The following is a 16,375-nucleotide window of genomic DNA, read 5'->3' on the forward strand; positions in this document are numbered from 1 at the left end:
CCTGGGATCATCTAATCAGGCTGTTCCCCCAGCACTGCCAGGGCCACCACTGTCCCCAGATGCCATTTTGTCTTCCAAATACCTCCGTGGTACTCCCTGGAAAGAAGCAGCTGTAGATTTCATCCAGAACTTTGAAGATCAGTGCACAACTGATCCTCAGACTCAGCAGCCTCTCTGAGCAGATCCTCATCTGGTGTTTATTCTGTTACCTATCGAATGAGTGTAATTTTAAAAAATTGAAAATATCTGCATAATACATTAAAAAAAGCTCCCATCTACATTCATGGATGAGTGTCAAAAATTCCTTTTAAATTTATTTTGAAGAGTTTGAAGCATGAACTCAACCATTGTTTGCCATGAGGTAAATCTGAGGAGGAGGATTTGAGATGAGCTCAAGCCTCTCACTTCTCCGTGTCAAAATTGTTGAATTGCTGGCTTAAAGTCATCAACACAGAGTCATGGAATGGTTTGGGTTCAAAGGGCCTCAAAGCCCATCCAGTGCCACCCCAGCCCACAGGGAGGGACAACATCCACTGTCCCAGGCTGCTCCAAGCCCCAAAGTCCAGCCTGGCCTTGGACTTCCAGGGATCCAGGGGCAGCCACAGCTGCTCTGGGCACCCTGTGCCGGGGCTTGCTCACCTTCCCAGTGGTTGGGTAGCCTTGGGTTGCTGTTCATTTCCTGAAAAGCATTTTGGGTTTTAGTACCGAAATGTGTTGGCAGGAAAAATTTTGGCTCTTTGCGAAGAGTGGAAATTCCCATGGAGGTGGCCCCGAAGTGATTCCTGTTACCCATGAATGAATTTTCCTGTGTGGTTTTCTGACAGATATACTGAGTTTTCTTAGTAGACTTGAATATATTCAAGATCTGTTGTAAAAGAGATCTACAGATCTATAAAAATATATATTTGGAAAAGATTTATTTTGTCTTTTACTTTCAATTTATCAGGCTGTGGTGATTTCTTGTTTCTCTTCATTATTCCCTCTTTTCCCACTTCTCAGATCCAAGAATCATTCGATCTTTTCATTGCCACCTCTTGTCTATCAAATTTTTCAGTGGGTTTTGCATTATCAAAGGTTAAACATTTTCCTTTTAAATATGACTTTCCCTAACAACAGATCCTTTGGCAGATGAATAGATGGAGAAGATACTAACCTGAGGGATGAGTTTCAATACTCTGCTGCTCAGGAATGTAACACAAATCCCTCTGTTCCACTCTGCAGGCCTCCCCCAGTGAGTGAAAGTGCCCCGAAGGGAACCGTGGTCGTCGTCGTCACTGCAGCTGCCCTGAACCAGACAGTGGTGTACTCCATTGTGTCAGGGAATGAAGAGGGTAAGTGCAATAATAATGATAATTAATAATAATAATAATAATAATGATAATAATAATAATAATTCAGTCTTGTGGTTATGGGGAACCTGGTGGGCGCACTGCAAGAAACATCGGAAAAAGAACTCTCAGCTCGTCGAGGTGAAATCCCACCTCGTCTGGACAAGTAGGAGGGAATTCCAGAGCTGGAAGGGACCTACAAGAAACCTGGAGAGGGACTTTTATAAAGAACAGGATAAGAGAGAATTGCTTCAAGCTGGAACAGAGAACTTTAGATGGGATATTGGGCAGGAATTGTTCCCTGGGAGAGTGGGCAGGCCCTGGCACAGGGTGCCCAGAGCAGCTGTGGCTGCCCCTGGATCCCTGGCAGTGTCCAAGGCCAAGTTGGACAGGACTTGGAGATCCTGGGATAGTGGAAGGTGTCTCTGTCCATGGGGTGAGGTGGCACTGGATGGGCTTTAAGGTCCTTTCCTACCCAAACCATTCTATGATTCTGTAACTACCATTATCAGGCCTTTGGAGATAAGCTAAAGATCAGATTAATTAGCAAAGTTAAAAGAAAATAATTCTCACAGATGTGAAAATTCCCATGGATGCCACGTGGTGTGTGAGTCCACAGCACATCGAACCGAAAACATAAATTGCTTTGATGGAGTTGTACTTGCTTATAAATCTGGTTTAAGGGATTACAGACTCAGGCATGCTGTAACAAATATTGGATTAGAGCCTGATATCCTGAGATAACATGCTGAGATAACTCTCTGTGATGCACCTGCACATCTTGACAAAATAACACAGAATTACTGGAAGGGATGTAAAGAATTCCTCATCCCATCCTCCTTTTTGTGAGGGCTCTTTGTCTTGTCCCATCTTTCCATTTGTACTCAAGTCCTGTGCAGGGAGTTGCACTCTCTGATCCTTTGGGTCCCTTCCAGCTCAGGATATTCCATGATTCTGTGATGCTGAGTTGGTTATCCCAGTAGCAGGGCAGATCCAGCCTCTCTGTTCCTTAGATACCTTCAAAGATGGTTTTCCAAGCTGGAGGGAGGGAAGGAGGCAGGGAGGGAATGGCTTGCTTGGCAGTGTCAGAGAATTGTGTCATCCCCAAAATAAAAATCTTGGGCATTGAAAACTCTCTGTTTATGCATCTCATAAAATTCCTGTATTTTTGCTGGCTTCCAGATGTGTTTGCCATTAACAACAGAACAGGAGTGATCTCTGTGAAAAAGCCTCTGGACTATGAGAGTGTCCAAAGTTACGAGCTCCGAGTGCAGGCAGACTCCCTGCAGGTGGTGAGATCTAACCTCAGGGTCCCCTCCAAAAGTAAGCATCAAACACTCTTCCTTTTCCATCTTTTTTACACAGGTATTGCTGGTGTTTGCTGGGAATGCTGAAACTGCTCTCCGGTGGCATTGCTGCATTTTAGGGGAGTGGTGGTGATGGTGGGATTACAGCCCATGATGAATTTTTGGATCTCTCAGCCTGACTTGCCCAGAGCAGCTGTGGCTGCCCCTGGATCCCTGGAAGTGTCCAAGGCCAGGTTGGACACTGGGCCTTGGAGCAGCCTGGGATAGTGGAAGGTGTCCCTGCCCATGGTTGGGATGGCACTGGATCGGTGCAACCCAAACAAGTCTGAGATTCTGGAATTGTGGGATTCTGGGATTCTCTGTTAGTTGAAGGTGTTCAAATATTTGAGAACATGCCATAAATCTTGGGAATGGCCTGGGACACTGTACAGGGGTGGCAGTTCCAATACCTTCACCAGGGTTTCTTTCCAGTGCTACTCACAGAACCAGCAGGAGATTCTGGGATTTTGAGCCTGGATTATCCTGGATATTTCTTTCCCCTTGAGTAAGAATTGAGCATGTGAGGTGTGATGTGTCAGGGTTAATCAGTGGTCAGGAGCTTGGCTTTGTTAAGAGCAGGGTGAGATCCTATGCTGGTTTAGCCACCATCGAGGATGTCCCCCTGACAGGGGACAGAAAGGCAGAGCTGCTTCTCCCTGTGCCTGCGAGAAATCCAGATAAGGTTATAGCCATAAAAATACAGCCAAGGAATACCCAGGGAGCAGATCAGGCTCCCATGCAGCACACAGTCTTCTCCAAACCTTTCTGACGTGGCTGAAGGCACAAGACAGTCAGCAGGTCCTTCCTTCCATTTCTCTTCTGGCTCACACTCTGCACTTCAGCAGCTCTCCCAGCTGAGCAGCAGTTCCAAAAAAGTGATGGCTGATTTACTTTATCCAGGAGTGCTTGATAATGACTGGAGTTTCACTTCAGACCGGCTTAAAGGAACACAAGCTGGGTGCCTTTGGTTCTCCAGGAGGATATAACATATATATTCCTTAGAATGTGCTCTGTGCTGCAGTGATGGCTAAAGAATTTTATGTATAAATATATATATTAAAATATAAATGTATATTTTAAAAGACTTTAGAAGTGTCTGGCCAGCTGAATCACCTCTGACTTTGTAATGGAGATCCCTTGGTCTCTAGGTTTGATTCCTGCATTTATACAATTAATTCCATTCAATTTTCTTCCATTCCTCTTTTTTTGAGGAATTTTAATCAGGTTAAACACTACTTCCAAGTTTCGGGGCACTGAACTGATGAGCTGCAGTGGGAGGAGACGGGGCACAATTAACACATCACTGTGGGCTTTGCTGAGGTTGAATGGATGAACCACTTTGAAGCTGGGTGACTTGGGATACACACCCCCACGATTGTGCAACACTGAATTAATAGAGAGCTGTGACACCCAGTGGCAGTGACCGGCTGCCAGTTCTGGTCTCAGATTCCCCTGAATTGGTGGAATTTGTTCTGGAATTTCTCAGTCACCTACTCTGGAGTTGCAGGGATTTCTGGGCCGCTCACTTTGAGATACACATTGAGCGTGTCCAGGGAAGGGAAGGGAGCTGGGAAAGGGGCTCAGCCTGGAGAAAAGGAGGCTCAGGGGGGACCTTGTGGCTCTGCACAAGTCCCTGACAGGAGGGGACAGCCAGGGGGGGTCGGGCTCTGCTGCCAGGGAACAGGGACAGGACAAGAGGAAAGGGCCTCAAGCTGTGCCAGGGGAGGCTCAGCTTGGACAGCAGCAGGAATTTGCCCATGGAAAGGGTGCTGAGGCCTTGGCAGGGGCTGCCCAGGGAGGTTTGGAGTGCCCATGGCTGGAGGTGTCCAAGGAAGGGCTGGAGGTGGCACTCGGTGCTCTGGGCTGGGGACAAGGTGGGCATTGGGCACAGCTGGGACTCTGTGGGCTGGAAGGGATTTTCCAGCCCCAGTGACCCTGGGATTCTGTAAATAACACAGCCCTGGAAAACTGCTCAGCCACCACACAGTACTGAGTGTCACCAAGCTCAGAAGCTGAGCACCAAATTGTTTTCAGTGATGGTATTATAGGAAACAATTATAGAGAAGTAGGAGCTGGAGTTCTCATCTGTGCAGGGGAGAAGTGAAAGTGCAGTAAGTGTAACTGAGCTTGTCATTCAGTGATGTGCCAGGTGATAGCGTCGCAATAATTGAATAAATATATGAGAAGAGAAAGTAAATTGAGTTGTCCTTTGGAGTATGAGAACATCAAACTGGTGACTTAAACTGGGGGTTTTGTAGATGATGCTAAATCATGCAAAGTCACATTCTTGCCTTCAGCAGAGTCAAACTCATTAAAGAGCTACTTTAACTGAAAGTTTATGATATAAAATTGCTGTGTGGTTTTACTTCATTTGAATGGAAGGTGGGGTGAGCAGAGTTTGGTGATGCGGATGAGTTAAAAAGCTTGGAGTTCTCCTTGATGATGCTGAGGACCTTCAATATTAAAGGAGTTTGGACAACACTCTCAGGCACAGGGTGGGGTTCTTGGGGCTGTCCTGTGCAGGGATGCTCCTTGAGGTAAGAAGGTAAGAGGTAGGAGGAAGCAGAAGGATTTGTGTGGAAGCAGAGGAAGCAGCAGAGAGAAAGTGCTGCCTAAATACAGGGACAAGGAGCATTGGTGCAGGTTGGACAAAGAGGGACAAAGAGAATTTTACCTCCAAAGTCAACCTGTTCCCATCTGTAGAACCAAAGCACTGGTGGGCATGTCCAGAGAAGCTGTGGCTGTCTCTGGCTCCCTGGCAGTGTCCAAGGCCAGGTTGGACAGGACTTGGAGCATCTTGCAATAGTGGAAAGTGTCCCTGTCCGTGGCAGAGGTGGCACTGAATGGGCTTTAAGGTCTCTTCCACCCCAAACTGTCCTGAGATTCTGTGATTTCACTTTCCCAGAGATGTAAAGATAATGACAGAACCTGTGGTGGCTTTTCCCGTATTTAAGAGGAATTAATTGACTGGGTGACAAGGTGGAGATTAGTCACAGGTCATACTCCATGATCTTGGACATCTTTTCCAACCTGGATTATTCTATAAGAGGACCTGTTAGACATGTTTTTTATTTTGCTGTCAGTAGATCTGAAAACAAAACCACCCTACCATTGGTTATTTCCATGTTTTATCCAGTCAGGTAGAACTGTTTGTCACCCCAGGCCTGGTACAAAGGCACTGTCGTGGCTCTGCTGTATTCCCAGCTGTGAGCAGGGCTTTCCTCTGGGGGTTGGGGGTAAGGCAACAGTCCTGTCTCCTTCCATTTTTGGTTTTCTAAACCCAGAAAACCCTTGGGGGGTAAAGTGGAAATGGGAGTTTTACAACTAAATTTCTGCAGCTGCTCCATAGTAATTGGGAATGATGATTCCACTACGTTAAATATGAGCATGAATTCTGTGTCCCTGTGGTGTTGATGTAACAGTAAAGCAGCCTTATGTTTTTAGTTGCAAAAGTTGGTGCTGGTGGTGCTTTACAACTTGGCTGCTCTGGCAGTTCACAAATCCAGGAGCTGTGACAGATGGACTCAATGCAAGCCTGGAGAGCTGATCCTGCTGCCTCACAGCTCTGGGGGAGCTCGGGACAAACTTCCAATTTCTTTGGGCAGCAAAGCAGTTCATTTTAGAGAGATTGCATAAAACCTGAGCTCCCACTCAGGTCATTATTTGTTAGAAGAAGAGGTTTTATATGGATTTAAATCAGACCTTGGCTTCGTGCTGCTCCAAACACGTTGCTCTTTGCTTCTTTTTGCACTCTCTCAAGCAATGACAGCACACGATGATCTTCTTCAGGCTTTATGGGCTCATTTAGATCTAAATGTCACTGAAAAATATTCAGTGCTGATTCCTGCTTGGTCCTGCCAAATCCAGGAATGTGAGATGAAGCCCAGCTGCAGTTCAGCACGGCTCACCTGCCAAAGCACAAAGCCTGCTCCACGCACTTGTAAGGCAGGAGTAAAGCAAAATGCTCCTAAACCCTGGCAAATTACAATTCTCCCTCCCAGCTGGATTCAGATGAACTTTGGAAAGGCTCTTTAAAATCTGCTGTTACATCCTGCAGAATTGCTTTTGGAGATGCAGGGATTTGTGTTAGAATTATCCATGCCTGAAGAGCAGCTGGATCTGTGTTTGGGTAGGAATGTTGCAGGAGGCAAGTGCAGTGCTGCTGGTGGAAGCACAGAGTAAAACTCACTTGGGAGCACTCAAAGCATTGTTGATGCCGTCCCAGGGTCCAAAAATCATTGCTTTAGTCCAGCTTTGTTTCTGCAGCCTGGCAAGGAACTACAGGCTGTCACATTTTTAGATGGGGAGACTGGAAAAGAGCTTTCAACAAGCATGTTTGAGAAAAACTTGTGGGGATGAAATGCTGGTACACACCAGTTACCCAGGAGTTTTTGTTGGGCTTGTTTTCTGTATTACTTATTCATGGTCTACTCATTTTAGGTGTTTCAGAGGTTCCTCAGCTTTGCTTTAGAGCAGCTTTCAGGGTCTTTTCACTCCACTCTAAGCAAACCACAGAAGCTGAAAGATCCAAAAGTCTTGGCAGCGATTATTTAGCTGGTTCCTAGAAGCTGAGGGTGACTTAGAAGCAGCTGCAGTTCTATATTTTCTGTGCACTGCAGCTCATCTCCAGGGGGCTGGGGAAGAGGAGGGAAAAGGAACCTTGCAGGAGACTGAGGTACCACTGAAATCAATTTTCTTGGCTCTTTTTGGCCACTTTGGCAGGCTGTGCTGCTTTGTCCAGGGAAAGATGCTTTTTGTTCTTCCACCTGGCCAGCTCTTTAGGCAGCACAGTCATAAGTAATAAGATTCTATACTTGGATTCTGGGAGGTCTCACAAGAATTGCCACCAAGGACTAAACCCTGCTTTCAACTCCTGGAATCCATGAAGAAAAAAAAGTAACTGGAGCTGGATTCCAGACTAAAAACACAAAAGATGGGAGGTTTTACATACATGGGGGTATAAATTTCCATGCTGGAAGATGAATGTGAATACTGACAGCCTGTGATGATCACTGTCCTCACCAAAGGGGTTCCAGCCACACCCAGTGTTTAGAAAAGCAGTTAAAAATTTAGAATAGGAAGGAAAAAGAAGTCTAAATGACAAAGCCTGAACCAAACTCTCTTAGAGAGTGTGCTTCATTGGTGGCCTTTTCCATCAAACTGGGGGCTGGGGGTGCAGGAGGGGTGGATGTGGGAGCACCAGAGCCCCCAGGCAGGGAATATTCCTGAATCAAGTCAAGGGACTGGGAAAAATCCCCATGGAACAGGGTCTGCCATGACCTTCCCACATGACACAGCTGCTGCTGAAGGATTTTACAGTGAGAATTCCACTGTGAGGGTAAGGCAACTTCTGTAGCTGGTGGAGAGCCCTTTCCTGGACCCAGCTGTGGAATTGGGTCCAAAGGTGGGATAGGGAGGAACTCACACGTGCCACATTCCACACTATCTGCTGGAATGAAGGACTGTGTTCAGAAATCGGGCAGGAAGCTGAAATGCAGGCAGATATTCAGTGGTGATGGTTCTAACGTTGGCCTGTGGATATGCAGGGTATTTAATTTGCCTTGTGCTAAATGGAATAACTTCATTTCTCCATTCTGAAAGCATTCACCCTTTGCTAAACAAATCAGCATTTTTGCAGCTCAGAGAACTGCCAGCAAATTAACCAAATGGAGAGTTGAGCAAATTGCAAGGCAAACTTTGCACAAGGCTCAGCCACCTCACCCAAACTGGCCTGACATAACAAAAGTGAGCAATATGCAAATGATGTTTAATTTGAATTAGAGAGAACCAGGACAGGTGAGCCAACACCTGATCCCACCTGCACGGATAAAATCAGGATCTTCCCTCCAGCACCAAACTGGTGGCAGCCAGTGATAGGACTGGTTATAGGCTCAGAAGGGCAGGGTCCCTTCCACACATAATGCCACTTTGTTCCCTAAAGACTGGAGCTGCAGCAGGAAATCTGCCTGGGAATCTCATTTTCCCGCTGTAGTTTGGTATTGCACTCAGAGACATTAAGGAACTAGTTTAAGAAGACAAAGATTTCACAATTAATGTCATTTCCTTTCTTTTTCCCTTTCTTTTATCCCCCTTCTCTCCACACTGAAGAACCCCACAGGCTGGCTGAGGCTGAAGGAGCTGGGTGGGCACCTGGTGTCCCCTCCGTGGCCCAGCAGGGCCATCCCAGAGCACAGGGCACAGCATTGTGTGCACACAGCTCTGCACCAGCCCCAGGGAGGAGCCCCCCCAGGCTGTGTGGACAATGTGCTCAGGGCTGGGCACTGCCCAGGGAAGAAGTTGTGCCTCCTGTGCAGGGGGAATTGCTGGGCTCAGGCCCTGCCCGTGGCTCTGGGGCCATTGCTGGGCCCCCTGGGCAGAGCCTGGGCCCTGCTGGGAGCCCTCCCTGCACACAGGGACACCCAGGCCTGAGGGCCCCTCTCAGCTGGGGCTCCTCTCCAGCCTGGACAGCCCCAGCTCCCTCAGCCTTTCCTGGGCACCCACATGCTCCAGGCCCTTCCTCAGCTCCACCAGCTCCCTGGCCCTGCTGTGCTCAGGATCCAGGGCTGGACACAGCACTGCAGAGGTGCCTCCAGGGCTGCCCACAGGGCCCCCATCCCTCCCTGCCCTGCTGCCAATGCTCCTCCTGCTGCCCCCAGGATCCCATTGGCCTCCTTGGCCCCAGGACACTCTGCTGCCCCAGGGACAGCTCCGTGTCCCCCAGGAGCCCCAGGACACTCTGCTGCCCCAGGGACAGCTCCGTGTCCCCCAGGAGCCCCAGGACACTCTGCTGCCCCAGGGACAGCTCCGTGTCCCCCAGGAGTCCCCGGACACTCTGCTGCCTCAGGGGCAGCATTTTAAATATTTGGGGTTTTTTCAGATTTCAGTTTCATTTTTGAAGCCATCATTTGCTTCCTATCAGCCAGACCAGAATATGACTTTGGCCGTGTCAGAAATAGTCTGTGGCTTAATGTTTTCCTCCCCTAAACCTACAACTCCTAAGCCTTTTCTAAAGAGCCTGCACTGTACAAGTAACTCAGATCGGTGGCACCTGTGCAACACTGAAATTATCCTGGCACTGAAAGGAGCTGGGAAGACCAGCTCAGAAAGGAGGCAATTTATCACTTGCAGATGTGGTTTTAATGAACTGGATATCATCATTTTCAGCAATCTTTCTGGATTATACAATTCTGAAAGAGGGAAGCAGATGTTGGTGGAGATTAAGGAGCAGTGGTATCTGTTTGGCACCAGGTCCATGGATTTTGCTGGATGTTTTTCCCCATGCAGAAGGATGGAGATGTTTATTGCTCAATGGGCTGGAGCAGGAACTCTTTAATAAAACCAAATAAACAGAGGCAATTTGTGTTGAACCTCTGGTGTTTTGTGTTGAACCTCTCAGGTGAGGCAATGCTGGTGGAGTTCCCCTGTGCCAGGTCAGATTTGGGACGAGGACAGGCTTAGGGATGCTTTCAATTAACACAGGAAATTAAGTGTTGAGGCTTCTGAGCAAGGACTCTGTGTGACCATTTATGAGTTTACAGACACCAGGACTGAATCAGCCATTAAGTATCTGCATGGCAGTAGGAATAATTAAAATAGATAAAGCAAGGTGCAGAGCTGCTGTTAATGAGCTCTCTGTGACACCTGTGGGCATTTAATGGGACCAAAAGCTGCAGAAATGAGGTGTGATATGGATCCCTATTACTGGTCCAGGGAAGGGAGCTGGGGAAGGGGCTGGAGCCCCAGGAGAGGCTGAGGGAGCTGGGAAAGGGGCTGGGCCTGGAGAAAAGGAGGCTCAGGGGGGACCTTGTGGCTCTGCACAAGTCCCTGACAGGAGGGGACAGCCAGGGGGGGTCGGGCTCTGCTGCCAGGGAACAGGGACAGGACAAGGGGAAAGGGCCTCAAGCTGTGCCAGGGGAGGCTCAGCTTGGCCAGCAGCAGGAATTTGCCCATGGAAAGGGTGCTGAGGCCTTGGCAGGGGCTGCCCAGGGAGGTTTGGAGTGCCCATGGCTGGAGGTGTCCAAGGAAGGGCTGGAGGTGGCACTCAGTGCTCTGGGCTGGGGACAAGGTGGGCATTGGGCACAGCTGGGACTCCCTGGGCTGGGAGGGATTTTCCAGCCTCAGTGATCCTGGGATTATCCAGTTTTAGCGTTCTGCAATATCTAAGGGATTTGGTTTTAGTTTGTTACCACTATGCTCATTTTACATGATCTCCCTGAGGTGTAAATGCATGAATTCCAGGAGATGTTACAAATAATTACAAAATATTCTATTTTCCCTTTTCGTTCCCTCTTTTAGGTAATACAGCCAAGGTCTTTATTGAGGTGAAGGATGAAAATGACCACCCTCCTGTGTTCACCAAAAAAATGTACATTGGAGGGGTGTCTGAAGATGCCAGAATGTTTTCTTCTGTGCTTAAAGTGAAGGTAAGACTGAAGCTTTTGTAATAACCTTCACTTACAAAAGGAAAATTTGTACTCATGTTTGAATTTTTACAGGAAATTTTGAAATTTGCATCTTCTAGACCTGCTTGATGGCTGACACTGACACAAGGTTGATTTTGAGTTAAAACCCAGGTTTTGTTTGTACACAATTTTAGGTGTTTGTGTCCTGTGCCAGTTTGTAGCTCTCACTTTAGACCTGTTAATATTTAAATATTTGGTTTATGTTCAATGAAAGTTTTCACCTGATTTTTTTTTTCTTTTTTTGCAGCACCTTATTTAGGTTTTAAAGGGGAAATCCAGAAATTTCAGGTCTGCACGTGGAGGAAAGTGGGCATAACATTATCTATCCATAGGGTTTTGGATTGTTTTTAAAGAGAGAGGAAATTAATGGAAATATAATATACAGACTACAATTAACATCAGATATTAATAGTCAAGAGTAAATGTTCTTTGTTTTCAATAAAATAAATAAATGATGTGCTTAGGAATGATAAAATCTTCAGAGCTTTATAAAGTTTTCCCTAGCTGGGGGGGGGTTTGGGGGTTTTTTTTGAGTTTTGGGGGGTTTTTTTGGTTTTTGTTGTTGTTGTTGTTGGTCTCATGAGAGTTCTTCCCAAAATAAGCCCAGAAATGGCAGAGAAGTGGAGAATTGGGAAGCTTCTACTTTGTCAAAATCAGGAATCCAAAAATGGTGATGAATTGAATAATCATATCAAATCCATGAACTTTACAACTGTTGAAGGATCAATCATTAAGGTTGAAATAGACTTTTGAGACCATCAGGCTCAGCCATCCACCATGGTCACCACCAATAATGTCCCCAGGTACCATTTTCACACATTTTGGGACACTTCCAGGGGTAGTGACTCCACCACTGACCTGTCAATGCTTAACCATACTTTCTATGAAGGAATTCTTCAATCCAGACCTCCTCTGGAACAAGTTGAGGCTGTTTCCTCTCCTCCTGTCCCTTGACTGATCCCCACCTGGTTCCATCCCCCTTCCAGAGAATTGTAGAGAGCAAATAACAGGACAAAGGCGCTCGAGTAGATAAAAAAAATTCTGCAAGTCAAAGTAGTTTAGGGTAAGGAATGTTTTGTTCCATCTGAAAGGAAATGAAACATGAGCCGCAAATGTCAAATCACGTTTGGAGTCAGCCCATGAAATGTGACCAGGCTGTGAAATCCTTCCTGGCTTTTCAGGAGGATTTCTTAGGCACAGGTATTTGTGTGTCAGTCAGGGGGATAAGAAATGGATGGAGAAAAGCTAAGGGAAATCTGGGGGTGACGAGGGGAATCTGCTTTTCCCCTTTACAAACATTTGACTCAAAACAGATGATCAGCCCACAAAGGAGGACCAAAAGAAATGTCAATTTTATGTCTTTAAGGTTTTTCTGTTCCAATCCTCCCTGGTTTTGCTGGCACAAAATGGAACTGGCCTAAGCCAGGAGCTGGTATTAGTGGATGGCATTAAACATAATTGTGTGTTTAGTGAAAGTAAAATTGGAAATAATTAAGAAGTGCTCTTGTTGCAGAGGATCAGGCTAGAATTTATTGTTGTAGCACGGAGCATTTGCAACAGTCAGTGCTCGTTACCTTTTTTCCTGGCCTTTAGAAAGCTGAAGTAATTGCTCTGTTAGTTAAACACAATCCCCATTCCAGCCTGGTTTAAGAATAATTAATCGAATGAATGTCTGTTCTTGAGGAGTAGAATGAAATGAGCAGCTTTCCAAGCTGAAACTTAGGAGAACATTAATAAAGTACACGCAGAGCTTGCACTGTAGAAATTATTCATGTTTGGATTCCAGGGGGAAATTCAGGTTCTTAGGAGGAGTTTTTAATGCATGTGCTTTCATCTTCTGCATTCATTAACAGTTGCTCACTTTCTTTCACATCATCTGAGTGATTTTGCACAGTGATTTTCTCAGTGTCTTTCCATTATTGCTGGCACTGACAGCAGCCTTGGTGAGCCTCAAACTGAGATATTGGAATCAGAGAGTCCCAGCATAGTTTGGGTGGGAAGGGACATTAAAACCCACCCAGTGCCACCCCAGCCATGGGCAGGGACACCTTCCACTGTCCCAGGCTGCTCCAAGCCCCGAAGTCCAGCCTGACCTTGGGCACTTCCAGGGATCCAGGGGCAGCCACAGCTGCTCTGGGCACCCTGTGCCAGGGCCTGCCCACCCTCCCAGGGAACAATTCCTTCCCAATTTCCCATCCATCCCTGCCCTCTGGCACTGGGAAGCCATTCCCTGTGTCCTGTCCCTCCATCCCTTGTCCCCAGTCCCTCTCTAGCTCTCCTGGAGCCCCTTTAGGCCGTGGAAGGGGCTCCAAAGTCTTCCCAAGGATTCTCCTCTCTAGGCTGGCCAATCCCAACTCCCCCCGCATTTCAAATGACCTGATACAAAACTACAACATTTAAGAACAATCCAAAATTCCCACAATTAGCTCTTCAACAGGACATAATAACTTATGGGGATAATCAAGGACTGTAATCTTTAATTATTAATAGAGTAGTTGATGTGAATCAGTTTTGGATCAACTGATCACAAATACACTGCTGAACATTCAGATGCTTGCCTTCAGTTGCTTCAGCCATGCTGTACTGTGCCTTGAACAAAATTTCACAAATAATAAAAATAATCAAACACTAGAAAAAATTTAAACTTTTAAAAAAGTTAGGGAGAGAAGAAAACTAATCCTGAGTCCATAATCTTCCACACAAATTGGTTTTAGAAACAAATAGACCAATAAAATATTGGATAAAATTTTCTCTTTTCATCCAAAGAGTTGATACATACCAAGGGCGATCCTATGGAGTTTCTCCCAGCTCTCTAAGGTCATTGGGTTTGCTGCCACCAACATCCTCTTAAATACATTAATTTGAGTATAAAAGCCTTTTAGAGGAGGATAATGAGCTGCCTTGCTCTAGTTTCATACTAAGATTCCTCTAAGTAGTTAAAAAGGAAGCTTAAGCTCAGCAGAATGCCACAAATAATTCTCCAAAAGTCATTTTTAATCACAATTAATTTGAGGAGTGATAAGCCACATGAATTATTCTCTATGGATCTGATTATTATTAAGAGAATAATAAGCATTAAGAGCAGTGGCCTCTGAAAGCTGGGAGGTACTGATGCTCCAAGAAAAAAAATAAAAGGGAAATATTTGAAAAAAATGGCGATTTTTAGCCAAGGATTTGCTCTTTGATGCTTGAAGTCCCCTTTTCTGCAATTCCCTTTCTTTCCCCCAGAATTTCCAATGTGTTTGAGAGCCTATTTTCTTAATTAAAGATCTTTTCCTGCTTTTCATTAGGAATTTACTAATTAAGGCAGATGTAACATGTATAGCCTCTCATTTATGAATTCTGTGCCTTGAGCTTTGCTTTGTGTTTCCTTGTGTCAGAATTATTTTGCTTTTCACTGGTGTTTTCATGGAACTCCTGTTGTTCCCCCTCAGAATTCCAGCCAGGCTTCCTTGAGCCCCAAACACATTCATTTCAATCTGCTCCAGGAAACAAACCCACAAACACAGAATCTTTAGGGAAATTACCAGCAGGAATGTGCTTTTCCCTATAATAGGATGTTATTAGCGCTTGCTTTTTAAATATTAACAGTATTAACCTCTGCTTTTCTTCCTTTATATATAAAATATTGAATTATTACAGATTTAAATGAGGAAATATCAGAGGTTCTGATTCTAGTGAAGAAAGAGAATTGTCTGAATTCCTGCTCAGTTTATGAAGGTGTTTTTGTCCTGAAAATGTTTGCAGGGAAGGAATCTTGCCTAAATAATGCCATTGAATCCAAGGCTCTGTAATTTGCTCTATTTCATGGAAATACTTTGATTCTTATAATATTTCCCTTCCAGCCCTTTTCCTGTGCTCTTTGCCTGTTTCTGATCAGATTTTTAATGGAACTTTATCCTTTATTCCCTTTGAATATCCCTTATTGCATACTGAATATCCCTGGAATATCTAAAGAAAAGAGAACAAAATAAACCAAAGCCATTTTAGGCTGCAGGTTCTGACCCTGAGGACACACAGGGGAGCAGGAATTGTTCTTCATCTCAAAAGAATCTTAGGGATCCCATAATAAGCTAAAACAATGGATAAAAGAAAGAATTAAAATTCCTGGCTCTGCCTAGGGAGAGAATTCCAGAATTGGGGTTTTTTTTTTCCCCAGATCTGTTATCCATGTTATATCTCCATTATTTTTCTTTCTATGCCTATAACCTGTAGATTTCTTTTGGTATTTCCTTTTCCCTTGGGATGACCAGGGAATCTTGAGAGTAGCAAGTTCTGGAATTCCAGAGATTCCACCTTGGGCACCCAGGGCAGCTTTCAGGGTAACATTTGGCTCATCCCTCCTTTGGCTGTTGCACAAAACTGAGCTGCTTTGCCAGTCACAACCTTTTCTTCCTTAAAATGTGATTTATGGATACCAGTGTAGAGAAACAAGATGCTTGGTAGGAGTAAAAATCTCCTAAAAGCTCATTGCAGTGACAACAGCACAGCCTCCAGCTGCTGAAACATCTGGCCCCCCAAAAAAGCTGTGTGTCCTGCTAAGACAAATATTACAGGAATGTCAAGCAGGGTTTTTTTTTTCCTTCATAAATCATATTCCTGCTTTTTATGTTGGCTTCCTGAACTTTTTACTTGAGGATCTCTTACTTTCCTATTAATTTTCCTCTGGCATCAATCAGAGAATTCCCTACCCTTCTTGGGATTTTTTTTTCCCATGTAATTGAAGATTATCTCAATTACTTTTTTTGTGGGGGAGAATTTTGAAGACTGTTGGTCCTGCATGTGCCTTCCTGAGTAAAGGCTCCTACAGGGGCTGGGAGTGGGGATTGTTCCTGGATCATTCCCACCCCATGGAGGAAATCCATGTGTGTGGCCTTTACCTCCTCTCTCACACATACGAAGTTACTCTCTCAAGCACTAACTGCTATTGGCCAAAGAAAAATGACAATAAAATCATTTTTTTGCCAATTATTTGTTTCAAAACCCGACTTTGGGAGTCCCTGTTGTTCAACACCTATTCCCATGAGACAGCCTGTTAAAAGGAATCCCAGTTTCCTTGGGCACCTGGGAAGTTTTGGCCACCACTGGAGGACAAAGTGAGCAATTCCCATTCATCTTATTTCTTCCTACTTGTGCTTCTCAGAAAACTCCTGGTACTGGGGCTACTGGGAGTGGGCTGGGCAGTGATCAGGACCAGTGATGTAGTGATAATATAAATTTAAAGCAGGATGAATATACA

At 45.4% G+C, this 16,375-nt stretch overlaps 1 protein-coding gene across 4 annotated transcripts in view; it reads left to right on the forward strand.

Annotated features, from left to right (window-relative positions):
• The window catches only part of PCDH15 (protocadherin related 15), a gene marked incomplete at both ends in the record, with an annotated part of 270,634 nt that overhangs the window by 207,254 nt on the left and 47,005 nt on the right, over positions 1-16,375 (forward strand). For all 4 annotated transcript variants that reach the window (XM_083865850.1, XM_083865852.1, XM_083865853.1 and 1 more), the window contains 3 exons: positions 1,222-1,331; positions 2,511-2,651; positions 10,970-11,097. In XM_083865850.1, the coding sequence (XP_083721976.1) occupies positions 1,222-1,331; positions 2,511-2,651; positions 10,970-11,097 (379 nt within the window). The remainder of the gene's footprint in view (positions 1-1,221; positions 1,332-2,510; positions 2,652-10,969; positions 11,098-16,375) is intronic.

The sequence above is a fragment of the Zosterops lateralis genome, assembly GCF_965231275.1.
Source record: "Zosterops lateralis genome assembly, chromosome: 8".
Lineage (NCBI taxonomy): Eukaryota > Metazoa > Chordata > Aves > Passeriformes > Zosteropidae > Zosterops > Zosterops lateralis.